The sequence below is a fragment of the Papio anubis genome, chromosome 7 (genome assembly GCF_008728515.1).
Source record: "Papio anubis isolate 15944 chromosome 7, Panubis1.0, whole genome shotgun sequence".
In the NCBI taxonomy this organism is placed as follows: domain Eukaryota; kingdom Metazoa; phylum Chordata; class Mammalia; order Primates; family Cercopithecidae; genus Papio; species Papio anubis.
In genome coordinates, this window is record NC_044982.1 from 72,072,871 (window position 1) to 72,094,160 (window position 21,290).

General features: G+C 44.6%; 1 protein-coding gene and 1 pseudogene across 2 annotated transcripts in view; both read left to right on the forward strand.

Annotated features, from left to right (window-relative positions):
- Positions 1 to 245: 245 nt before the first annotated feature.
- SPTSSA (serine palmitoyltransferase small subunit A) overlaps positions 246 to 21,290 on the forward strand; it is a 34,926-nt gene continuing 13,881 nt past the window's right edge. The window contains exon 1 of the mRNA XM_031668187.1: positions 246 to 418. Coding sequence (XP_031524047.1) covers positions 307 to 418 — 112 coding nt within the window. The 5' untranslated portion in view covers positions 246 to 306. The remainder of the gene's footprint in view (positions 419 to 21,290) is intronic.
- Positions 16,706 to 18,723, forward strand: LOC101018466 (annotated as a pseudogene). Its single transcript, XR_001904156.3, has 2 exons — positions 16,706 to 16,777; positions 16,824 to 18,723. The product of XR_001904156.3 is annotated as an etoposide-induced protein 2.4 homolog pseudogene (transcript).

The window sequence follows — 21,290 nt, forward strand, 5'->3', positions numbered from 1 at the left end:
GCGGGGCGCGGCCGGGCGCTCTCGCGGGGACCGTTCTCCGGCTCGCGTGGGCGATGCCCGGGCGGGGAAGCGGGAGGAGACGACGGGACGCGAGGTAGCGGCCTGGCCAATGAGCGCGGGTCGGGCGGGGCTCCGGGCCGGCGGCCTGGGCGCGCGCGGGGCTGGGCGTGCCGCGGGTGACGGCGGGGCCGGGCGGGCCAATGGGCGCTGGGTGGCGGGCGGGCGGGCCTGGCTGCCGGGGGCTTTAGGACGTGAGCGGGCGGCCGGCCGGACAGACTTACGTGTGAGCTGCATCGCGGGAGGCGCATGGCGGGGATGGCGCTGGCGCGGGCCTGGAAGCAGATGTCCTGGTTCTACTACCAGTACCTGCTGGTCACGGCGCTCTACATGCTGGAGCCCTGGGAGCGGACGGTGTTCAGTATCCTGTCCGGGTCGCGGGCGCGGGGGCCGGGGTGGGGGCGCGGGCCGCGGGGCCGCAGCTCCCAGGCCCGGGGCCTGGGGTGGAGGTTGGAGCGGCGGCCCCGCGGGTCCTGTGCGCGGAAGCCGAGGAGTAGCGGGGCAGGGGGAGGTCTGGGGGCCTAGGGCCGGGCTTGCGGGGTTAAGTGGGAGGTGGGGGAGGCGAGAACTCTTGAGATCCGGAGTCACCCGTGAGTCGCTGGACCCAAGGAGGAAGCGTCTTGATTCCTGGAGAAAATCTCCGAGGGTGATGTGTAACCCGTGTGTCGCCTGCACTTCGGCCGCGCCTGCCTTTGGTTCAGTCCCCTGTTCCTGTAGGAGGCGGGGATCATGTAACAGTGGAGTACGTCGCTCCCGGCTTGGACGCCGTTGACCTTTAAGTGTTCCTGATGTAGTTGGCTTTGGGTCTACCAAGAATTCTAACCAGTTAACCAGCTTTTAAGCCAGATTCTGAATTTGTAGGCATGACACTCCAGTAGTTTTTGACAGCAGTTTAAGTTATTGTATCTTTTTGGTCTTCAAGGTGGGGAGTTTTAAAAGTGTATTTATTGCTTCTTTGCACCGTCCGTAGAAGTCGGCCTGAAAAGTGGTGCAATTTGTGGTTAGTTGTCGGTAGGGTTTGAAACTGTTGTGGTGGATAGTTAGTAAATTATTAATGACTGTTGAGTGGTTACTATAAGCAAAGCATTTGTGCAAAGCACGTTTTCTGTATCTTAACTCATCTAACTTTGAGAACTTCAATTAATAACTCAGGATTGTGAAGATAGGCTCCCTGAAAGTCTGATGTTTCTTGTCTCTACTTGTCCATATTGACATCCTTTGATGATATTCTTGCAGATTGAATACTGATAATGAATGAGATGTAACTTTTTACAAACTCAGGCCAATACGAAACATATTTCACAAAACATGTTTAGTTTATCCACGTTCTCTCCTTTTCAGTGTGGTTTAGTTGGAGTAGCTTACTTCAGAACAACTTTGTGAATGCATTGTTGCATTCCAGTGAGTGACTGAGGTAATTTCATTCCAAGCCTTATCAAGTGTGTTTGTTTTGAAATAGCTTAAGGTTGTACTCAAAGCTGAGTCTTTTGTTTCAGCACTTTTGAAGAATTTGAGATGCTTTCAAAGCAGTTTATTTATTAGGAATTTAAGAAACCAGAATGCATATTTTGGATTTAGACACTGAAGATAGTTTGCTTTGATTTCCTGCACCATTTATTTGTAGCTGCACTTTAGTCTCACTCTTTAGGGCTCACAGGGCCATGCCTTGTAAAATACATACTTAAATGCATATTTAATAGAAGTCTCTCTGTAGAAGCAAGCGTATCTTGACTCACATAACACATCCTAAAATTAATTTAAACAATGCTGGTACATTGAAGCTCTTTAAATCAGAGATTGAATGTAGAGTGCACTATTAGAATATAGTATAGATTTTACACCTAAAAGCTTTTACACCTAAAATCTAATATAGATTTTACACACTAAAATGCTACAGTTATCAATGATGTTAAGATTTTTCTGTTATGTTGCAATAGTGATAGTATCCTATAAAGAACTAGGTGATGGCTTTTTTGGGGTATGGAGAAATAAATTATGAAATGAAATTCAGTGCCTTTGTAGATATTTGCCTTTAATGGTTTTGAGTTACCATTGGTTTAGCGACCAAGTAGTTTCAAATTTTTTTTTCAAATAGGTGACAACTGCAACCAACTGACATCCAGTATTATAGAACCTTATGATTTTAAACTTGAGATTAAAAAAGGTCTCATTTCAAATTTCATGTTATTGGGGTTAGAAATGCAATCATTTGACATAAGCCAGTCTTGAATTACTATCAGCTGTTATATTTATATTTTTCCACTTCAACTTCTAGAATCATTTAAAACTGTCTGGTAGTTTGGAACATCAATTTGAGATTGAATCCTCGTTTTAGCTTGACGGAAGAACTGAATAAGAAAGCTGGATTTTTTTTCCCCCAACTTGTCAGGAGGCTTACTGTGAAGTACTTTGAATTTCATAAATCCATTAACGATTAGTAAGCTTCACCCAGAACTGATTTGTGGCCAGCTACATGGTGTTAAAGGAAAGAGGCATACTTTCTACAGCTTAAACATTACATTCAACTTAATCATCAATCCTAGAAACCTAAAATTTAGAGAAATTTGCCTCTGCCGGTCTGAAAATTGGTGTCTGTCTGAGTTAGAAGTCCTGAACAGAGGAGGACTTTAGATTGATTTCTTTTCTCTCTCTCTCTTTCTCTCTCTCTCTCTCTCTCTGTGTGTGTGTGTGTGTGTGTGATGAAGTTTTGCTCTTGTTGCCCAGGCTGGAGTGCAATGGCACGATCTCAGCGCGCTGCAACCTCCACCTCCCAGGTTCAAGTGATTCTCCTGCCTCAGCCTTCAGAATAGCCAGGATTACAGGTGCCTGCCACCACGCCTGGCTAATTTTTGTATTTTTAGTAGAGATGGGGTTTCACCACGTTGGCCAGGCTGGTCTCGAACTCCTGACCTCAGGTGATCTGCCCGCCGCAGCCTCCCAAAATGCTGGGATTACAGGCATGAGCCACCATGCCTGGCCAGATTAATTTTCTTTTTTTTTCGTTTTCTTTTTTTTTGAGATGGAGTCTCTGTCGCCCAGGCTGGAGTGTGGTGGTGCAATCTTGGCTCACTGCAACCTTTGCATCCCGGATTCAAGCAATGCTCCTGCTTCAGCCTCCCAAGGTAGCTGGGATTACAGGTGCCCACCAACACGCCCATCTAATGTTTGTATTTTTAGTAGAGCCAGGGTTGGGGGTGGGGTGGGGGAGTGGTTTTACCATGTTGGCCAGTCTGGTCTCAAACTCTGACCTCAAGTGATCTGCCCACCTCGGCCTTCCAGAGTGTTGGGATTGCAGGCGTGAGCCAACGTGCCTGGCCCAGATTAATTTCTTAAAGAGGATAGATGCATTAGTTTACATTTCCTTGCTATATAATGCCTTTTTAAAAATTTGAAGTTGTGGGCCTAGTGCGGTGGTGGGTGCCTGAAATCCCAACTACTCGGGAGGCTGAGGCAGGAGAATCGCTTGAACCTGGGAGGCGGAGGTTGCAGTGAGCCGAGATCACGCCACTGCACTCCAGCCTTGGTGACAGAGCAAGATTCCATCTCAAAAAGAAAAAGTTGTAATTTCAGGGGAAATTGATAACGTACTATCACTGTACTTTCCAGGGGCATCCTTGAGCATCTGAATGGATGTTTAGAAATTCTTTGCTTCTTGACTTCCCAAATCAAATAGCTAGAAGTTAGTTAAAAGCTGTTGTAAATTGAAAGTCAATCTCGGCCGGGCACGGTGGCGGTTCACCAGCCTGGCTAACATGGTGAAACCCCATTTCTACAAAAAAAAAAAAAAAAGCCGGTGTGGTGGCGCACGCCTGTAGTCCCAGCTACTTGGGAGGCTGAAGCAGGAGAATCGCTTGAACCCAGGAGGCAAAAGTTGCAGTGAGCTGAGATCACGCCACTGCACTCCAGCCTGGGCCACAGAGCAAGACTCCATCTCAAAAAAAAAAAAGTCTATCTCAGGTCTGGTGCGGTGGCTCACACGTGTAATCCCAGCACTCTGGGAAGCCGAGGTGGGCAAATAGCTGAAGTCCAGGAATATGAAACCAGCCTAGGAAACATGGCAAAACTCTGTATCTACTAAAAATGCAAGTATTAGCCGGGTGTGGTAGCTACTTCGGTGGCTGAGGCACCAGAATCTCTTGAATCTGGGAGACGGAGGTTGCAGTGAGCTGAGATGACACCACTGCACTCCAGCCTGGGTGACAGCCTGTTCAAAAGAGAAAAAAGAATCTCAATTGAATATAAGTATTTTTGAACTTACCTATTTAAAGAAATTGCAATTTATAAAAAAGATTTTAAGATGTGTTTTTAAGGAAAAGCCTCTATTGGGTCAAGTCAGACACATTGTAAATAGTTCTTGAAACAGTGAGATTTATGAATAAGTTTTGTAAATTCTTCCTCACTAGGACCTATATGCTAAGTTTTCTTTTACCATCTGTCTTGTCTTTTCTTTCTTTGTATTTTTTTTTTGAGACAGTCTTGCTCTGTCATCCAGGCTGGAGTGCAGTGGTGCGATCTCGGTTCACTGCAACCTCTGCCTCTGGGACTTAGGCGATTCTCCTGCCTCAGCCTCCTGAGTAGCTGGGACTACAGGCCGTGCCACCATGCCCGGCTAAATTTTTGTATTATTAATTGAGGTGGGGTTTCACCATGTTAGCCAGGCTGGTCTTGAACTCCTGACCTCAAGTGATCCACCCACTTCAGCTTCCCGAAGTGCTGGGATTGATTACAAGCATAAGCCGAGATGCCCGGGCTACCATCTGTCTTCTAATAAGACATTTGAAGTGATACATTAGCGTTTGGTTTGTCAAGGAATATTTGAACTTTTTCCATGTGCAGACATGTTTCTATCTTACAGAGAAATGGGACATGACACCTGCATTAAGACAAAAGATAACAATAAAAAAGAATCTGATAAGTGCTAATTAGTATTACAGTATGTACTACAAAAGGAGACCTACCATAGACTGAGAACCACTTACCTCATCTCAGGAGGAGACATTTTTTTTTTTTTTTTTTTTGAGACGGAGTCTCGCTCTGTCGCCCAGGCTGGAGTGCAGTGGCATGATCTCCGCTCACTGCAAGCTCCGTTGCCTCCCGGGTTCACGCCATTCTCCTGCCTCAGCCTCCCTAGAAGCTGGGACTACAGGCGCCCGCCACCACGCCTGGCTAATTTTTTTTATATTTTTAGTAGAGACGGGGTTTCACCGTGTTCGCCAGGATGGTCTCGATCTCCTGACCCCGCGATCCACCCACCTCGGCCTCCCAAAGTGCTGGGATTACAGGCGTGAGCCACCGCGCCCGGCCAGGAGGAGACATTTTTAACAGACGTTTCAAAAGTTTCCTTTCCCTACCGGCATCCAAAGGTGGGAAAGAAAAGACCAGGTTTTGGCCAGGCGTGGTGGCTCACGCCGGTAATCCGAGCACTTTGGGAGGCCGAGGCATGCAGGTCACAAGGTCAGGAGATGGAGACCATCCTGGCTAACACAGTGAAACCCCGTCTCTACTAAAAATACAAAAAATTAGCCGGCCATGGTGGCAGGCGCCTGTAGTCCCAGCTACCCGGGAGGCTGAGGCAGGAGAATGGCGTGAACCCGGGAGGCGGAGCTTGCAGTGAGGCGAGATTGCGCCACTGCACTCCAGCCTGGGCGACAGAGGGACACTCTCCGCCAAAAAAAAAAAAAAAAAAAGACCAGGTTTTGTAACCAAGAGAGGCTTTTGTAACAGTGAGATTGGCCCTGAAGTATCTCACTGGATAACATTGTAACCATGCCTGTTGAGAGGTGAAAAAACTAAGAATAGTTTGTTAAAATAATTTGAATCAACTTTGGGAGGCTGAGGTGGATGGATCACCTGAGGTCAAGAGTTCAAGGCCAGCTTGGCCAACATGGTGAATTCTTGTTGCTACTAAAAATACAAAAATTAGTGGGGCATGGTGGCTGGCGCCTGTAGTCCCAGCTACACAGGAGGCTGAGGCAGGAGAATCGCTTGAACCCGGGAGGCAGAGGTTGCAGTGAGCCAAGATTGCGCCATTGTACACCAGCCTGGGCAACAGAGCAAATACTCTGTCTCAAAATAATAATAATAATAATTCGAATCAGAAGTATGCTATTTTAATCGGTTTTCTTTTTTTTTTTGAGATGGAGTCTCGCTCTGTTGCCCAGGCTGGAGTGCAGTGGCGCCATCTTGGCTTACTGCAACCTCTACCTCCTGGGTTCAAGCGATTGTTCCGTCTCGCCCTCCCGAGTGATCCACCTGCCTCGGCCTCCCAAAGTGCTGGGATTACAGGCATGAGCCACTGTGCCCGGCCAAGAATACAGGTGTGTGCCACCACGCCCGGCTGATTTTTGTATTTTTTAGTAGAGACAAGATTTCACCATGTTAGCCAGGCTGGTCTTGAACTCCTGTCCTCAGGTGATCTGCCTGCCTCGGCCTCCCAAAGTGCTGGGATTGCAGGCATGAGCTACCGTGCCCGGCCTATAATCTTGTTTTATTGATTAAAAAATAGAGTCATATTAGTCTATAATCACGGCTATATTTGCCCATCTCTCTGCTGCTGCTGATGTTTCCATGGCATTTTATTTTAAGCAAAATGTGGGCAGTTTTTTGGTTTATGTTAGGAATTAGATTCCCCCTGAAAGACAGTTCATGTGTCTTGAAAACATTTTTTTTCCACTTTTAAACTACAGTGCTGGGCACACAAATAATGCTTAAAAAACATTTGTTTATATATTGATTTGTTATTTTATTTATTTATTTATTTTTTGAGACAGGGTTTTGCACTTGTTGCCCAGGCTGGTCTCCAACTACTGGGCTCAAGTGATCTGCCAGCCTTGGGCTCCCAGAGTGCTAGGACAAGTGTGAGCCACCCACCATGCCCAGCTGAGTTTTTTTTTTTTTTATTCCCTACTCCCCGGTTTTAGCCAGAGTGGCCAGGAGAGGACATTTGGAAATATTTAAGAAGGGAGATAATTCTAGAGGAATGAGCATTCCAGGCAAAAGGCACAGGAGGTGCAAATGGCCTGAGGCATGAGGAAGCCTGGCATGTTTCAGGACTAGCAGAGAGGCCAGTTTGGCCGGAGCCAAGTGAAGTGGGGTGTGAACAGCAGGAAAGGTCAGATGATGAAGGGCCTCTGAAGCTAAGATTTGAGGAGATGAAGGCAGGTGCTCATACCTTTTGAATACTTTCGCTGGTTAAAATCCAGGAATACTTTTTTTCACTGACATTTTAAAATTTAATAAAGTAGGCAAGTGAACCATAAGAATATACATTTTTGTTGGGAAGGGTAAGGGAAGTCCCCTTCCCATTTTGTTGGGAAGGGGGTAGCCAGAGGTTGGTTAACAAATACGAAATTACAGCTAGATAAGAGGAGTAAGTTCTAGTACTGTAGGGTGACTCTAATTAATAATTTATTGTATATTTTCAAATAGCTAGGAGTGCAGATGTTGAATGTTCCCAACACAAATAAAGATAAATATTTGAGGTGATAGATATGCTAATTACCTTGATTTGAACATTATGCACTGTATACATATATCAAAATATCACACTATACTCCGTAAATAGGTATAATAATAATAATTTTTTTTTTTTTAGATGGAGTTTCACTCTTGTCACCCAGACTGGAGTACAGTGGCATGCTCTCAGCTCACTGCAACTTCCACGTCCCAGGTTCAAGCAATTCTGCCACATCCTCCCAAGTAACTGGGATTACAGGCGCCTGCCACCATACCTGGCTAATTTTTGTATTTTTAGTAGAGATGGGGTTTCGCCATGTTGGCCAGGCTGATCTTGAACTCCTGGCCTTAAGTGATCCTCCTGCCTTGGCCTTCTAAAGTTCTGGCATTACAGGCATGAGCCACCATGTCCAGCCAATAGGTACAATTACTTATTATGTGTCAATTAAAAAAATAATAAGTGCTGAGTACAGTGACTTGCACCTGTAATACCAGCTACTTGGTTGGCTGAGGTGGGAGGATCACTTCAGCCTAGGAGTTTGAGACCAGACTAAACATAGCAAGACCTGTCTCTAAAAAAAAAATAAAATGATAAAAAAATATACATTTTTGGGGCCAGGTGCAGTGGCTCACGCCTGTAATCCCAGCGCTTTGGGAGGCCAAGGTGGGTGGATCACAAGGTCAAGAGATTGAGACTATTCTGGCTAACACGGTGAAACCCCGTCTCTACTAAAAATACAAAAAAATTAGCTGGGCGTGGTGGTGGGCGCCTGTAGTTCCAGCTACTCGGGAGGCTGAGGCAGGAGAATGGCATGAACCCGGGAGGCGAAGCTTGCGGTGAGCCGAGATCCGGCCACTGCACTCCAGCCTGGGCAACAGAGGGAGACTCCGTCTCAAAAAAAAAAAAAAAATATATATATATATATATATATATATGTGTATGTGCGTGTGTGTATTTATACATATATATGTATATACACTTTTTTTCCTCCCTGGGATTCCAAGCTATTTTCATTTTGGATGGAAAAAAATAGAACCTAAAAGCATTTTTTTTTTTTTTTTCATTTTTAATGTATTGTCCTGAGTTCTGTCTCAGTTTCCAAGAAGATGGATTTCATTTCTTCCTTTAGGGAAACTAGGGAGTAGTTTCAGGAAAAATAAGAATTTACACATGTTATCAGATAGAGCCTTCTGGTGTTATTTCAGCTGAGGGAGCCGGGCAGCAGGTGCTTTGGGATGTAGGGCAGGAAGAGCATGATGGATTGGGAGTGCTCAGAGAACTTTCAGGGAGGCATTTGAGTGGGTTTGTTTCTCTTCCCACAACATGGATAAGAAGGTACAGACCAGGGTACAGAGGCGTACTGGGATGGTGAGTACTCCAGTCAGACTGGCTGGAGCAGGCATTCTTTTGGGAAAAATAGGTGGGAAATAAAGTTGAAAAAGTAGGCTGGGGCCATCCATTAATTCAACAAATACTGTGTGCATTCCTTGTACCAGATGCTGGCTTTGGTGCTTGTGATACATCAGTGAGCAGAAGAGACAAAGATTCCTGCCCTCATGGAACTTTCATAGTAACGAAGTAATAGAAAAGTAGATCATGGCCCAGGTGTCAGAAATGTGGGGGTGTGATGGAGTTGTTGGTTTTTGTTTTTGTTTTTGTTTTTTTGTTTTTTGAGACAGTCTCACTCTGTCACCCAGGCTGGAGTGCAGTGGCACGATCTTGGCTCACTGCAACCTCTGCTTCCCAGGTTCAAGTGATTCTCCTGCCTCAGCCTCCCAAGTAGCTGGGATTACAGGCATCTACCACCATGCCCGGCTAATTTTTGTGTTTTTAGTAGAGATGGGGTTTCGCCATGTTGACCAGACTGGACTTGAACTTCTGACCTCAGGTGATCTGCCTGCTTTGGCCTCCCAAAGTGCTGGGATTATATGCATGAGCCTCTGCGCCCAATAGAGTTGCTGGTTTTTAAAGAGAATATCAGGAGAGGCTTCATGGAGGAGGGAGGGGTATTTGAGCAAAATATAAAGGTGGTAAAGGAGTTAATGTGGGGAAGAGCAGAGCTGGAACAGCCAGTGCAAAGTCCCTGAGTCAGGAGCCTGCCTGGCATATGTGAGGAGGGTCACTGAGGCAGGTGTGGCTGGAGCAGAGTGAGCCTGGGCCAAAGTGGTGGGTGGTGAGGCCAGAGAGTCAATGGAGGGCCTGTAAGGGCCAGAGTAAGAATAGACCTTGAGTGAGGAGTGATCCAATTTACGTTTATTTAAGTTTTTTTTTTTTTTTTTTTTTGAGACGGAGTTTCACTCTTGTTGCCCAGGCTGGAGTGCAATGGTGCGAACTTGGTTCACCAGAACTTCCACTTCCCAGGTTCAAGTGAGTCACCTGCCTCAGCCTCCCAAGTAGCTAGGATTACAGGCATATACCACTACAACCGGCTAATTTTGTATTTTTAGTAGAGACAGGGTTTCGCCATGTTGGTCAGGCTGGTCTTGAACTCCCGACCTCAGGTGATCCGCCTACCTCGGCCTCCCAAAGTGCTGGGATTACAGGCGTGAGCCATGGCACCTGGCCCCTTTTATTTAAGTTTTTAAAGGTTAACTCTGGTTATGGGGTTTGGAATAGGCGAAGGTCTGTGAGAGGAGGCAGTGGTAGAGGCAAACGTCAGTGTTTTGGTTTGAGGGTAGTCTTTGAATGATAATGAAAAAAGAGCATTACAAATTTTAAGCTATATGTTATTTTCAGTAGCAACTAAATTATTTTCTTAGATTTTTGCTATATCCTCAGATGCTTACAACTTAGCACTTTTTAATTCTCACATGATCCTCCCCCCTTCAGCTTCCCAAAGTACTGGGATTACAGACGTGAGCCACCACTCCTGGCCAAAAAGGACTTTTTTTGCATCTCAATATACTAATTAAAGTATTTGGGAGTTTGGAAAATATGAATTTTTAAGTCGTAGATAAAATAGATTATACATTCTTATGGTTGAAACTCAAAAGACACAAAAAGGTAGTTGGTGACAGTCTTCCTTCCACCCCTTCCCGAGCCACCCTGTGACAACCAGCGTCAGCAGTTTCCTGTGCATCTCTCCTGAGATATTCTGTGAATGTATAAAAAATATACTCTTTTTTTTTTGAGACAGAGTTTCGCTCTTTTGCTCAGGCTGGAGTGCAGTGGCACGATCTCATCTCATTGCAACCTCTGCCTTCTGGTTCCGAGTGATTCTCCTGCATCAGCCTCCCCAGTAGCTGGGATTACAGGTGCCTGCCACCATACCCTGCTGATTTTGTGTATATTTAGGAGAGATGGAGTTTCACCATATTAGCCAGGCTGGTCTCGAACTCCCGACCTCATGATCTGCCCGCCTTGGCCTCCCAAAGTCCTGGGATTACAGGCGTGAGCCACCGTGCCGGCTCCTATTTTTTTTTTTTTTTCTCAAGATGGAGTCTTGATCTGTCACCTAGACTGGAGTACAGTGGTACAATCTTGGCTTACTGTAGCCTTGGCCTCCTGGGTTCAAGCAGTTCTGCCTCAGCCTCCCAAGTAGCTGGGATTACAGGCGCCCACCACCATACCTGGCTAATTTTTGTATTTTTAGTAGAGATGAAGTTTCACTATGTTGGCCAGCCTGGTCTTGAACTCCTGACCTCAAGTGACCCACCCACCTTGGTCCCCCAAAGTTCTGGGATTACAGGCATGAGCCACTGTACCTGGCTGGGAAATGCACAATTGTAAGATTAGGAAGTAATGTGGGAGAAGTAAATACATTTATAAGGGAGGATGGGAAGGACAACCAGCAAACCACAAGAATTCTCAGACAGATCAAGCTCTGGGAGTACAGTGGAAGCAGACCACCTTTAACTGGTTTCTTCTTAAACTATCCTAACCTCCTGAAAAGTTGTCTTGTTACCTCCAGGGCCCACTGCTTTAGTTTGAAGAAAACTGCTCTAGCCTGTTTTACATGTTAGCCTTTATATTTGGCTGATTCAGTGAGAATGTTAGGATATCTCTTAACTTTACTCCTTAGAATATTGACTTTTTCTTTAGTAGTTTTTGGTTGGTAAAGGTAGAAAATAATGAAACCTGTGCTTAACAAGAACTAAATGGTCTATACCAGGACAGGCAGAGAACATCATGGTTGGGTTAATGGCAGTGGGAGCCACACATTGATATTCCGCAGCAGTGTTTCAGCATGTGATTCTAGTGATTTATGAGTAGTGATCACTATAGGCCCTGTCTCCATTTTCTTAAAGACTTTATGATTCCTCCAGACTATGAGTGTTGTAACATTTATGGTACATAGGAGCTAAGATAGGTGTTTTTTTTCCCCCTAAAACAGGGTCTTGCTCTGTTGCCCAGGCTGGAGTTCAATGGCTGGCATAATCTTTAGTTCACTGTACCCTTGAACTCCTGGGCTCAAGCGATCTTCCCGCCTCAGCTTCCCAAGTAGTGGGGACTACAGGCACACACCACCATTCCTAATTTTTAAATTTTTAGTAGAGACAGGGTCTCACTATGTTGCCTAGGTTAGTCTTGAACTCCTGGCCTCAAGCAGTCCTCCTGCCTCAGCTTTCCAAAGTGCTGGGATTATAGGTGTGAACCATTGGAACTGGCCTCTTTTTTTTTTTTTTTTTTAAAGAATAAACCCCAAATGCTCAAATTTAATAATTTAAGCTGGCCAGGCACGGTGGCTCATGCCTGTAATCCCAGCACTCTGGGAGGCTGAGGCAGCGGATCACGAGGTCAGGAGATCGAGACCATCCTGGCTAACACGGTGAAACCCCGTCTCTACTAAAAAGTACAAAAAATTAGCCGGGCGTATTGGCGGGCGCCTGTAGTCCCAGCTACTCGGGAGGCTGAGGCAGGAGAATGGTGTGAACCTGGGAGGCAGAGTTTGCAGTGAGCCGAGATCTCGCCACTGCACTCCAGCCTGGGCCTCAAAGCGAGACTCCGTCTCAAACAAACAAAAAAATAAATAAATAATTTAAGCTGTGTGTTCCAGAAGATGTACTTGATAGAGGACATACACTTTTTATAAATTGGAATGTTGAAAAAATAGTAGTTATGGAATGGTAGAAAGATAGTATTTATGATCAATAGTTATGAGAAATAGAAGTTTTACTAATACAAGGATTTTGGTCAGCATGTATTATATATGCTTCCGAAAAATTGCAAAATAATTGGGTTTATGGGAAAATAGTATTGAAGCAGACCACTCAAAATGTATGCAATTTAGTTAGTATGCAAGCACTAACAAACACAATACTTGGCATCTTGAGGGAATAACTTGGATATCCCAGACAGGCAGGCAGCTCAGCTTCACTGGAAGCTGCCCAAGGGGACATGACCAAAGCATGGACAAAGTTGAATGGAAATGTCAGCAGTAGGTGCTGATGTAATGCAGATAGTGTGGGCTGCCATTGAGGCAGTGTAGGGGCAGTGCCACCTGCCACACTAGCTGAGAGCGGTGCTACCCTGGAGGTGCCTTTCTCTGAAGAGGGAGACTGGGTGCAAACGTGAATTTCTGATTTTCTTAAAATAGTTAAAAGGACTTCTGTCTGTATAGCTGAGTTGAGAGATGTTTCCTGCTTGAGGTGATACAGTTGACCCTTGATCCACTTGGGGGTTAGGAGTGCTGCCCCCAGGCCCTCATCCTCACCCCACAGGCAGTTGAAAATCTGTGTATAACTTTTGACTCCCCAGAAACTTTACTAATAGTCTACTTTTGACCAGAGCCTTACTGATAACGTTAACAGTCGATTAACACATATTTTGTATGTTATATGTATTATATATTGTATTCTTACAGTAACATAAGCTAGAGGAAAGAAAATCATGAGGAGGAGGAGGGGGTCTTGCTGTTTCAGGGGTGGCAGAGGCAGAAGAAAATCCATGTATAAGTATAAGTAGACCTGCACAGCTCAAACCCTTGTTTTCAAGCGTCACCTAATTATTTTCCCACTAATCTGCTCCCCTAACTGATGAAATATCCCATATGAAGGAATACAGCTCGTATACTCTACTAGTCATATGTGAATTATCTGATGTTACAGAAACATGTGCTGTAGCAGAACAGATTATATTTCAGAGCAGACTGAGAATTTTTTTTCCCATAACAATGGGACTTCAAATCTTCCTGAGGGTAATAGAAGCTCAAATCAATAAAGGTGTGCCAGAGACACCATAGCCTCAGTGTCTTCTGGGATTAGAGCTACAAACCATTTCCAGGATTTTAGTCCATAGTGAAAAATATTCCGTTTGTAATCATTACTGATTTCAGCAGCATGCTTTGTTGTTTGTTTAGTTTTAAAAGAGCTTGTCATCAAGTTGTAGTTTCTAAAAACAATTTTCATACTTAGGTTTGTATAATCAGCACACTATAGAAAGCTTAGAGAATGGATTTTGCTTGCTAAACACTAACTTCTGATGGTGATGTGCTATCCTTTAACATGACCCATGAATATCAAATTGGTTAACATACAGAGGAATGTGACAGTATAATAATTGTGACAGTATAATATTTTCCACTTGCTTCAGTGTAAGGAAACTAGAAAAGTACCAAGAGATAGTCAATATGTCTAGGAAAAATTAACTTTCTTTTTTTTTGTGGGGGATGGAGTCTCTGTTGCCCAGGCTCCAGTGCAGTTACACGATCTCGGCTCACTGCAAACTCCACCTCCTGGGTTCAAGTGATTCTCATGCCTCAGCCTCCCGAGTAGCTGGGATTACAGGTGTGCACCACCGTGTCAGGCTAATTTTTGTAGTTTTAGTAGAGATGGGGTTTCACCACGTCGGACAGGCTAGTCTCGAACTCCTGATCTCAGGTGATAATGCCTGCCCTGGCCTCCCAAAGTGCTGGGATGGAATTACAGGCGTGAGCCACCACTTTCTTTACATTTCTGTTGGTGATGATCTGCAGTTTTTTAAGGTCAAGGGAAAAGAAAACTACAGTAATAAGGAAGATTTCCTGTTTGGGGCCTCATTCAGTAGCCTGCAGCTGCTTTCACTTAGGGCTTTGATTGCTTTTCAGTAAACAGCGTGTGATAATACTTCGTCAAATGCTTTGTTTTCTCTTTTCATTAAGATGATTTCTTAGATTTATCACAACTTTTGAGTATTTCTAAGGTTAAATAACATTCTAGAATTGATTTTTTTTTTTTTTTTTTAAATGGAGTCTCATTCTGTCACCCAGGCTGGAGTGCAGTGGCGCGATCTCACTGCAAGCTCCGCCTCCCGAGTTCACGCCATTCTCCTGCCTCAGCCTCCCGAGTAGCTGGGACTACAGGCGCCTGCCACCATGGCCGGCTAATTTTTTGTATTTTTAGTAGAGATGGGGTTTCACCATGTTAGCCAGGATGGTCTACGTCTCCTGACCTCATGATCCGCCCGCCTTGACTTCCCAAAGCGCTGGGATTACAGGCGTGAGCCACCGCGCCCGGCCTAGAATTGATTTTACAAAAGAAATTTGATTAATATAGGATTGGATTGCTTTAAATGTTTTAGCTTTGCTTTTTAATGTGACTAGTGTAATCAGACTTAAATCATTAAAATTATTTAGAGTAGTGAAGATATATAAGTCATACCCACTGGAACAAATGTCTATGACCTTTTCCCAATGAGAAACTACCTTTAATTTTTCCAAAGTCGTGTGATTAGATTACTAAGGTGGGTGATGATAGTTTAGAGTTACTGATTGGAACAGGAAATGTTAGTTGCTATGGTTTTGTTTCTAATGTACTGTATTTATATGTAAAGCATTTCCTCTCTTTATTACAGGACTTTTTTTTTTTTTTAAGTTGCTGATAATGGCCTTTTTATGGGCCAAAAAAAAAAAAAGAATCTTTCTTTCTTTCCTAGCTTGCTGGAAACTTAGCTTATGTTTAGGAGATTCCTCTTAAAGAAGAGAAAACAACATATAGATTCTATATATGGCTTCACATCTACTTGCTTTTATGTCCATGGAACCCATAAAATATTTATGTTATGCCCAGGTTATAAAGAACCTCTGATTCATTCAGCCCTTGAACAAACATTTGTCTTCAGCACCTGCACAGTATCCTGGCACATTATTTGCTCAGTTCTGGGATGGTTCATGAAGCACCTGCTTTATCAAGTGATGCACTAGAGCTGGAAGCAAAGGCTCAGTAGAGGTGCTCTCTCAAACACTTAAGTCAGTGTTTACAGACAAGTCATAAACACAAAACAGAACAGCCCATTTTTTAGTTTTTGAGGTTGTATTCTAGATTGCACTTTGTTCTCTATTGCTTGAGTCATGGAACCCCCTCTAGAATATAGACCTGAGTAATTTGTATATAGCTACTGGCACTTATACAAACAGCAAGAAGAGTTCGGTAAATAGAAAGATTACTCTAGTACTTTGTATATTATCTTCCAATATATGTGTATTGCATAAAACTGATGAATTTTTACATTTTTTCTTTGTGTACATGTGAAACAGAAGATTGCCTTATGGACGATTGACAGGTGGTACCTAAATGTCCTCTTCAGACAAGTGGGATCCCATGTTAATGAAAGAAAGGACCTCATTTTATGAAGAAACTCAGGTCCAGAGAGGTTGTGACATCCTAGGATTACACTATAAATTAATAACAAATTAGTAGCAGGATGAACTTGGGCAAACATAGGTCTAAGTCATGATGTTAAATGCTCAAACCCTCAAAGAACAGTTTTAATAAGGATTATATTGCCTTCTCTTGCAGAATAGGTTCGATTCTGAATTCTCACAATCCTGAAAGATAGGTGATGTATGTCCACATTATATTGATAAGGAGACTAATGTTCAGAGAGCTTTTGACACAAACAGAGATGGCAGAGTTATGACTCAAACCTGGGTCTCCTCTAGTGCTGTACTGTTTCTACTACCCATTTCTTAAAATTCAGTGTGTCAAGGATACTTTAAATTTTGAGAGGCTTGTTACAGAATGAGATGGATTGAGAAATCTATACCAGATAGCAAGTTATAGCCGGTATACTTTGTTATATATATGTTTAGCTTTGTGAGAGCACTTCTGAATGTCATAATAAAACCAATGCCTAGGCCAGGTGTGGTGGCTCACGCCTATAATCCCAGCCCTTTGGGAGACTGAGGTGGGTGGATCACCTGAGGCCAGGAGTTCAAGACCAGCCTGGCCAACATGGTGAAACCCCGTTTCTACTAAAAATATAAAAATTAGCCCCATGCGGCCCGGGCATGCCCAGTGCGGGCACAGTGACCCCGGCCCTGGAAGCACCCCGGCAGAGCCAGCCGTGGTGAGTGAGGGGCCGGGCCGGAGCCGCGGATCCTTCATGGTGAGAGATTTGGGGACACTTCTTTCTCCTCTGTGTAGTTGATAGTTTGGTGGTGAAGAGATGGCTGACAGTGTCAAACCTTTCTCCAGGACCTTGCCAGAGGAATCAAAGACTCCATCTGGGGTATTTGTACCATCTCAAAGCTAAATGCTTGAATCCAGCAAAAGAGAGAGGAGCAGCCTCGAAGAAGGGCAAGTAGTGTCTTGGCACAGAGAAGAGCCCAGAGTATAGAACAGAAGCAAGAGAGTGAGCCACGTATTGTTAGTAGAATTTTCCAGTGTTGTGCTTGGAATGGTGGAGTGTTCTGGTTTGGTCTCCTCTTGTTTTATCGAGTATTTATTCCTGTGCTTCAGTCAGTAACAGCCCGAATTATCGATGACCCATCATCACTACATGGAGATGTTTGGTCGTGGCTGGAATTCTTCCTCACGTCAATTTTCAGTGCTCTTTGGGTGCTCCCTTTGTTTGTGCTTAGCAAAGTGGTGAATGCCATTTGGTTTCAGGATATAGCTGATCTGGCATTTGAGGTATCAGGGAGGAAGCCTCACCCATTCCTTAGTGTCAGCAAAATAATTGCTGACGTGCTCTTCAACCTTTTGCTGCAGGCTCTTTTCCTCATTCAGGGAATGTTTGTGAGTCTCTTTCCCATCCATCTTGTCAGTCAGCTGGTTAGTAGTCTCCTGCATATGTCCCTTCTCTACTCACTGTACTGCTTGGAATATCGTTGGTTCAATAAAGGAACTGAAATGCACCAGCGGTTGCCTAACATAGAAAGGAATTGGCCTTACTACTTTGGGTTTGGTTTGCCCTTGGCTTTTCTCACAGCAGTGCTGTCCTCATATATTATCAGTGGCTGCCTTTTCTCTATCCTCTTTCCTTTATTCATTATCAGCGCCAATGAAGCAAAGACCCCTGGCAAAGCATATCTCTTCCATTTGCGCCTCTTCTCCTTGGTGGTCTTCTTAAGCAACAGACTCTTCCACAAGACAGTCTGTCTGCAGTCGGCCCGAGCAGCTCCGCAGAGAAGTTCCCTTCCCCACATCTGTCGCCTGCCAAACTGAAGGCTGCTGTAGGCCACTGAGTTGTCTGCCATCCAAATGGAATGGGCGGGATTGGAAGAAAGCTGTGGCAGCTCTTTTCCCTGTTCACCTCCCCCTGCCCGGGAGGGCAGGACCCACTCTGCCAAGGGCCCTCTGCATATTCCCTTCTCTCTGAAGAACTGAAATTTTTGTCTCTGGTACACGTAAGGCAGAATGTTCCCTGACACCAGTGTGTGGATTTTTAACATCACCATGAGTCTGAAAGGACCACAAGTTTTTCTGCAGCTATTTTCTAGCATTTGCCAGTCCTCGTGCCTAGACTGATTTGAATGCTTTGTTTTTCTCCCTGTGCCATTTACCCTTCCACCTTTCCATCCTGCCTTCCACCACCCTTGGATGAATGGATTTTGTAATTCTAGCTGTTGTATTTTGTGGATTTGTTATTATTATTATTTTTTCTGTGAAGCACATACATTGGATATGGGAGGTAAAGGAGTGTCCCGGTTGCTCCTGGTCACTCCCTTAATAGCCATTACTGTCTTGTTTCTTGTAACTCAGGTTAGGTTTTGGTCTCTTGCTCCACTGCAAAAAAAAAAAAAAAAACCCTGAAGAGATGAGATAGGAGGAAAGACCTCCTATCTGTTCTCCAGTTCTGCTGGGTTTTAAGGAGTGATTTTCTTTCTTCCCCTTGAAGGGGAAAAAGCTATTTTCACTGGTACATTTAACGTCCCCCAACTATGGGGAGGTACCAATTATGGACAAGTGCCACTGCAACAACACTAAACCTGAACTTTTCAACTCCGTTGGGGGTGGGAGGCGGTGGGCAGAAATTTACTGTTGGCTACTGCCAGGTCTGTTTCATATTTCTTTTTTTTTTTTTTTTATTTGAGACAGAGTCTCGCTCAGTCGCCCAGGTTGGAGTGCAGTGGTGTGATCTTGACTCACAGCAACCTGCGCTTTCTAGGCTCAAGCAATACTGCCTCATCCTCCTGAGTATCTGGGACTACAGGCATACATCACCATGCCTGGCTAATTGTTTTCTTTTTTTTTTGTAAAGACGGCTTCACTGTTGTTGCCCAGGCTGGTCTTGAACTCTTGACCTCAAGTGATCCTCCCACCTTGGCTTCCCAAAATGCTGGGATTACAGGTGTGAACCACCACCCCCGGCCCGCATTTTTTGATTATTAGAAGTTCCTCACTGTCCTGTTATCTGCTTGTTCACTTACCTGTCCCTGTATAGCTAATTTATTATTTTTTAAAAAACTTTTTAGATAGAGTCTCACTCTGTCGTCCAGGCTGGAATATAGCCGTGTGATTTCAGCTCACAGTAGCCTCAACCTCCCAGGCTCAAGTGATCCTCCCACCTCCGTCTCCAGAGTAGCTGGGATTACAGGTGTGTGCCACCATGCCCAGCTAATTTTTGTATTTTTTTGTAAAAGAGATGGGGTTTTACCATGTTGCCCAGGCTGGTCTCATATTCTTGGTGTTAATGGTGGAGGATATCCCGGTTCTTAGTGTCTTGAATAAAGAATTGGTCAAAACGCACAAACAAAGCAAGGAAGGAATGAAGGGTTTTATTGAGAATGAAAGTACACTCCATAGTGTGGGAGCAGGCCTGAACATAGGGGCTCAAAGGCCCGGTTACAGAATTCTGGCGAATTTAAATACCCTCTAGAGGATTCCATTGGTTGCTTGGGGTATGCCCTATGTAAATGGAGAGGATGAAGTAAAGTTACAAAGTCATTTACTTGGCATACACCCTATGGAGAGGATATTTCCTGTCATAGCTGAAGTGTGAATCGGCCTTATGTTCTCTGCCTCCAGACACTATTTTTCTGCCTCATCTCCCCACTGAGAGATGTGATTCCCATAAATCTTTATGGGAGGCAGAGGGACCAATGTTATTTTTCTATAACTACTTCATGCTGCCTTGTGGCCTAGTCCCTACCTATTGGGGACCACAGAACTCTCGCCCTGCTCTATCTAGTGAAGGTAGGGTAGCTTTTTTTTTTTTTTTTGAGATGGAGTTTTCGCTCTTGTTGCCCAGGCTGGACTGCAATGGCATGATCGTGGCTCACTGCAACCTCCGCCTCCCAAGTTCAAGCGATTCTCCTGCCTCAGCCTCCCAAGTAGCTGGGATTACAGGTAACCCACCATCATGCCTGGCTAATTTTTGTGTTTTTAGTAGTGATGGGGTTTCACCATGTTGGTCAGGCTGGTCTTGAACTCCTGACCTCAAGTGATCTGCCCACCTCAGCCTCCCAAAGTGCTGGGATTACATGCGTGAGCCCCTGTGCCCTGCCAGCAGGGTAGCTTCTTGATGGCCAGGGGTGGTGGCTTCACTTGGAATTGGCTGGAACCTTTGTTGCATGGTCATCTGAAGCTTGATGGTCTCTAGGTGAGAGGGAATGAATTTGGTTAAAAGATTTAATGGGAACTTCAGAGGTAGATGCCTATGCTATCAGAAATGTTTGTTACAGAGATTTGCAGAAGAAAAAACAAAACCTTGTCTGTTCTAGAACCCATGTGTTTCCTTAAAGTCTTAGCACAAACAACCCCGTTTCGGTTTGGTTTGGTCTGTTGGGGCCCAGTGGATGAACTTAGTCCAAAACAATGGCCTCCCAGGATTTTGTTGAAAAAATTCCCCCTTTTTTGTTCAGATTCTCACTTAGGTGAGAGTATGACCAAAACTTAGGGCTATAGGACCACTCTCAGTTACCATCATTTTCGTTTCCAGTCTCAGCACATCATTTATAGGTTAAGTCCTCATGGTTGCACATTTCCTTCAGCTCTTGTCATTCCAGTTGAAGAGAGATAATATGACATTCTAGAGATGGCTGCCTGCAAGCATTTAAAACCTTTGAGACAATACAGCACTTCAGGGAGACGATTATTATGACTGTTGGGAGGATAATACCAAGAGTTCAGAGTATGATCCTTACCCGGGTCCCCATACCAAACCACCTAAAATTATATAGATTAAAGAATGACCTGGATGAAGAGTCTGCTTGCTTGACCAAATGGTTTTTTTTTTTTTTTAAAGAGATGGAGTCTCACTCTGTCACCCAGGCTGGAGTGCCATGGCACAATCTCGGCTCACTGGAATCTCCACCTCCCAGAGTCAAGCGATTCTCCTGCCTCAGCCTCATGAGTAGCTGGGATTACAGGTGCCCACCACCACGGCCAGCTAATTTTTGTCTTTTCAGTAGAGATGAGGTTTCACTATGTTGGCCAGGCTGGTCTCGAACTCCTGACCTCAGGTGATCAACCTGCCTCAGCCTCTCAAAGTGTTGTGATTTCAGGCGTGAGCCACTGCGCCCAGCTGATTAAGTGGTCTTTTCATTAATCCCCTGCAATTTAATTTTTATAATATGCAATCTGTATTTCTCCATAGGCCACAGGTGCCAGCAGCTGCACAGATACTTCTCTGTTTA